This window comes from Lipotes vexillifer, unplaced genomic scaffold, assembly GCF_000442215.2.
Source record: "Lipotes vexillifer unplaced genomic scaffold, Lipotes_vexillifer_v1.1 scaffold1285, whole genome shotgun sequence".
NCBI lineage: Eukaryota > Metazoa > Chordata > Mammalia > Artiodactyla > Lipotidae > Lipotes > Lipotes vexillifer.
In genome coordinates this window covers 963,973-969,901 of record NW_006796211.1, presented here as the reverse complement: position 1 = coordinate 969,901, position 5,929 = coordinate 963,973, and the positions used below count along the sequence as shown (strand labels likewise).

Below are 5,929 nucleotides of genomic sequence, written 5' to 3'. Positions count from 1 at the left end.
TTACAACCCCTACCCTCATGCCCACAGCAGAACTTGAAAATCAGTTATGGATTTTGTTTTCCTATAGAGTCTAGACATGATTATTCAAGTCCCTTTCAATGTTGTACCTCTCAGGTGGTCAGGACCAACTGATCAGAGTTGGTATGGATTGGATGTGCAATCCATCTGAAATCCATACATTTAAGGAATATAATTCTAGAATATATTTTCTTAGGTAACTGCTACTTTTGGGTAACTGGTCAGCAGCATCCTCAGCAGTAAGAATATGTGGCCCCAGACTCTTTCAATTGTATATTTCTTTTCTGAAATTTCATGGTTAGAGCTTCATTTCTTTGAGGAGAAACTTCTTTCTTCTCCCCAAGACCTTCTCCCTTCTCATGTTCATGAGAAATGTTTTGGTGAAAAGAAACATACTAGTTGGTACTCCTTCATTAATATCCTAGTGATATTTGTAGATTAAATGTGATAACATAAGATATACATTCTTATATTTATCTGAATGATAGACAGATGGAAGAGATGTTAGATTTTGAGCCATATGTAGGGAGAGGGATGTAGAAAACAAGTCTCAGGAGGACTCAGAGTGAGAGCTATTTGAGGGACAAATTAAAGGGATGCATACTGAAATGTAGTATAGGATTTATTTTCCATTGCATATAGAACCAAAGATGATTCACTAACAGTAACATATTATGTTGACACCATATGTTAAGAAACTTATGTCTGTAGGAGCCAGACCTTATATTATGGCGGTAAGAAGCTAAAGAAAAAAAATATGGTTCTAATCTTTTTGATAGATTCACTACCTCTCTAGATGACAACTTTCAAAACTAATGTTGATGATGGGATACACACACACACACACACACACACATACACACACAAATAGAGAATTTCCACAGATCAAGATAAATGGCTCTGGAGAAGTATGTACCTACCTGCAGAGATCTGCAGCATACATACATGAATATTTTCAATCAATTATGCTTTTCCAACTTACATTAATTCCATCATGAAAGATACAGAGGAGTTTTTAAGTGGATTTAGAGGAAACAGAAGGACTATGCTTTCCGGGAAAGATGGGATATGATGAATTTAGGATAAAAGGAGACCGAAAGATTCAGGTGAAGTTCGTTCCAACCAGCTAATGATGGATACCACAGCGTTAGATGTAGGAAATGTCAAGGGAAACATTATATTCAGTTAATATTTTACCATCATTCATGAAACACCTTTACTAACATTTCTCAGTTGATCATAAACACCAAGAACTTGCAATCAGGGATTAATGAAACTGCAGAATTTCCCAAGACTTAGCAAAAACCCATGTCATTTGGGACTTTATCCTACCTATCAGCTTCCCCAAGCCCTGTTTCATGTCATTGTTTCTCAGACTGTAGATGAAAGGGTTCAACATGGAAGTTAACATAGGGTAGATAACTGCTGCCATCTGGTCCTTGACGGTATAGCTGTTCAGAGGCTGGAAATAGACAAAGCTAATATTCCCGTAAAACAGGGTCACCACGGTGAGATGGGAGCCACAGGTAGAGAAGGTCTTGTAGTTCCCAGCAGTTGGAAGAGTGGTGAGGATTCTCAGATAAGAGATGGTGATGCACATAAAGGGGGCCATTATGCCAGACAGTCCTTCTGTTTTTATCGCTATCTCATTGACAAATGTAGATGAGCAGGACAACTTCAGCATTGCCTTGAGTTCACAGAAGAAATGATTGGAGGCACAGAAGGTGAGTCGATTCAGCAAGTGGATGTGGAGGAGTGAGTGAAGTAATGGGAGGATGAAGGAGATTATCAGTAAAAGGACACAGCATTTATAGCTCATGATGTTGATGTAATGAAAGGGTTTGCATATGGCCACGTAGCGGCCAATGGCCATGGCCCCTAGGACATAACTATCTACGTTACCAAAGGATAGGCAGAAATACACCCGGGTCACGCACTCACTCTAGAGGATAGTCTTTGCCTCTGATGAGAAGTTTATCAGCATCTTTGGAATAATAACCGCTGCATAGCAAATATCAACAAAGGACAGGCTTCTCAGAAAGAAATACATGGGGGTCTGTAGGTGAATATCTGAATAGATGGCCAGGATGATGACCAGGTTTCCCATCAGAGTGACCAGGTAGATGGTTAGAAATAGGACAAAGAGAGGCTTCTGGTCCTGGGGCCTAGAGGAGAGGCCCAGCGGGATAAATGCAGGACTTGTTAGGTTGTCCCACCCCATGGTTTTGATTTGCTTAAAGGTAAATAAAATATAAATTAATAGACTCTTGTTTCATTTGAAGCAGGCATTTTCCAACTATCTTTAAGCTTTATTCTCGCTGAGATACTATAAAGAAAATATTTATCTGCAATGCTTATTTCCTCTATTAATGTGGAGAATTCAGGGTGAAATATATTTTTCCACCTCCCTTTTATTTCTGAGCTACTTAGAGAGATTGGGAAAATAGATTATTGTAGGGTAATGAGATCAGAGAGAGAAATGGACAGAGATAGAGAGAGACTTCCCTTTTTTTATTGTCTTGCGTTCTGCTCAATAATCATATTCTGACTTATGGTTCAGGGTACTATGGCTTGGGCACAGATTGGGGCATGAGGAAAAGTCTTTGTTTAGGTATTTTAGTGAATAAGCTTGTCTGGATAAATTACTTGTCTACTTTCGAATCATCTGCTCCTTGAGCTCATGTTATTTCCCCATCACTCATCCTGGAATTTGGACATTGAATTCTGATATTATCATACAAGATTTTCTATCCCATTACTGCAATAAATGTATCCTTCCTGCCTCAGTGAATTATTATTTGAGAAGGGAAGAAAAGATGGAAACAGAGACACAGATCCAGCATGACATGGATGGAGCCCTTTTTTATTTTTTACTGTATCCTAGGTCCCCAACTTGTGGGTTCTAACATTGGTGTCTGTGTATACATGCAAATGTATTTTTTTAAGTGTGAATTTGTCCCTATAACCATATCAACCATAGATGTGGCTGCCCAGGACTTACCTGATGATTAACAAACACTTCTTGAATCTGACTGATCTCCTCCCAGGTAACTGCAGGTCTCTCCCCATCTGATGGAGCTGTAGTGACATACTCTGTGCCTCTGTCCTGGGCCTTGTCCTCAAATCCCTGGAGTTCAATTGGGAAAACAGGTAAAACACAACCAATTTTCTCAGTTACAAAAGATATCCCTCTAAGGAACCAAGAGAGTATTTCCTGCCTTCTTCTCCAAGTCTGTCTCCATGTTTCCTAAAATTCTCGGCAATGCCTGGACATTTCTGCCAAAGAAAACAATCAACAACATGAAACGGCAGTCTATGGACCGAAAGAAAAGATTTACAGCCATATCTGATAAGGGGTTAATATACATAAAATATAAGAAACTCATACAACCTAATAGCAAAAAACCAAATAACCCAGTTTTAAAATTGGCAAGGGATTTGAATAGGCATTTCTCCGAAGAAGACATCCAAATATCCAACAAATATATGAAAAAGTGCTCCACTTCACTAATCATCAGCAAAATATAAATCAAAACCACAGTGAAATATCACCTCACACTTAGAATGGCTGTCATCCAAAAGACAAATGATAGCAAGCGTTGGTGAAGACGTGTAGAAAAAGGAACTCTAGAACACTTCTGGTGGGAATGTAAATTGGTATAATCATTATGCAAAACAGTATGGAGTTTTCCTCAAAATATTTGAAATAGAACTACACGTGCTTTAGCAACCTCATATCTGAGTATATAGCCAAAGAAATGAAATCAGGATCTCTAAGAGATAGCTGCATTCTCATGTTCATTTCAGCATTATTCACAGTAGCTGAGATGTGGAAACAAACTAAATGTCCAATTGATGGTTGACTAGAAAAAGAAAATGCGATATATATATATACATATATATACATATATATATATATCACACTTATATATGTAAGCATATTTTCCTATGTCCCTTCCTGATCCCTCATTATACTTCTATATCTATATCTATATCTATATATATGTACACATATATGTATGTTTGGCCTGGGGGATAAACATGAATAGCAGTGGAGGACATGGAAAGATGGAGAGCTTTGATGGAAGATGAGAGGAAGTGGTACCTTCTCTTAGACTGAACTTCCAGGAAGGATATAGTTGTAAGATATAATGCAGAATTTGGTGGAATTTCAAAACAAAAACATTTTCAGAACTCCAAGAAATTGACCCTGTATTGTTAGAGCAGAAAGAAAGGGGATTTTCTTGAAATAGCAGGACACTGAGTTCCAATGTGGAAGGCAGTATGGTCTAGTGGAGAAATTGGAATCAGTGAGTTAGTCTCAGCATATTTTCTCCAAATTGTGGAGATGCAGGAATGGACCTCTTCCTTTTTACAGTTTCAGGCATCCACAGGTAAAGTAGTGGTAACAAAACTTCCCTCATTTGTAATTACTTCTCTTTTGTTTCCATGACACTTGGCATTACGTTTTATCTTTTATCCTCACTAGAATGGAAGATCTATTAGGGCCTAATCAGTTATTTTTCACTGGTATATCCTTAATGCCCATCAGAATGCCTTACACATAGTAGTGATCAATTAAAAAAATACAAGGATGAACAACAAGATCCTATAGCACAGGGAACTATATTCAATATCCTGTGATAAACCATAATGGAAAAAATATGAAAAAGAATATATATATGTATAACTGAGTCACTTTGCTGTACAGCAGAAATTAACACAGCATTGTAAATCAACTATGCTTCAATAAAATTAAAAACAAAATACAAGGATGAATGAATCGTCTAGTCCAGAGTCTTGAAGTAAGTAGGTTTTTAGGTAAATGAGAGCTTCTTTTCCCCTAATTTCTAAGAATATCTTGAGCATGAGTGGGTTGAATAATGTCCTCATGACAAAGACTCTATATTTAACAAGAATAGATTCCTTTAAAAATTAGTAATAAAAAGACTGTGAAGTCAGAGAAATATGTTTTTACAACTCCAATTAGCACAGTCATAGGAAAGTGCTACAGTTGGTGGTTAAGAGCAGAGGTTTGGTTTCAGACATACTAAGAACTGAATCTTTGTTAAAATTTAACAGACATTTACTTCTGTAGCAAATAGTAATGAAATTATTATTTACTAGTAATAAATTTATTAGTAAATTTATTAATATGTCATTTTAACTCTAGAACTTTAATACAGATACAAATTAAATTGAAGCCAAGTGTTGTAGACACATTTCAAATAAGAACACTAATTAAAAGACATATGATGTTGTTTAAATGAAACTAAATCAACAGTAGTGGCATTAATAGTGGAGATTTAAAATTCCAGTCCAGTTCTGAATCTTTGTTAGATTAAGACTGTGGAGAACCTCAGTGATCTACTTCTGAAGTATTTCAGCAAGAAGAGCAATTCTTGTGTGCTGTTTCCTATGTACAAGGCCTTGTTTTAAGTATTTTACATAATCTCATTTATTACTCATTAACAGCTTCATGAGGTATTAACTGTTATTACCCGCATTTACCGATGAGAAGAATGAGGTACATATAGGTTAGGACATTTGCCCAAGGTCACATAGTTGGTAAGGGGTAGAGGTGGGGTTACAACTTCTCAGTCTATTAGCCTAGACTCTAAGCTATTCTGCCTTTCAAAGTACTAACCCCAAAGTGCTATTGTGAGCACAAAATGAACAAAGCATGTAATACTTAGCATGGTGTCTGTTACATAGTCAACACACAACATGTATCAACCAGTATTTTGTCATCACTACCCTCGCATATACCTCAGATCCTTGAGAAATGTGTCCCCTTTTCATCTTGGTCAATGTACAACATCATCAACCAGCTCTTCTCCAGCACCCATCCTTCACAGACCTGTTGCCCAGCCCTCCTCTAGCTGTCCTGACTCCTAAGCCTCTCTCTGGC

The 5,929-nt window shown here is 37.2% G+C and overlaps 1 protein-coding gene across 1 annotated transcript; it reads right to left on the bottom strand.

Moving 5' to 3' along the window:
• Positions 1–1,285: 1,285 nt before the first annotated feature.
• LOC103074282 (olfactory receptor 1L1-like) lies at positions 1,286–2,239 on the bottom strand. The gene is given in 1 exon segment (XM_082931439.1): positions 1,286–2,239. A coding segment is annotated over 1 exon segment (954 nt).
• Positions 2,240–5,929: the final 3,690 nt, after the last annotated feature.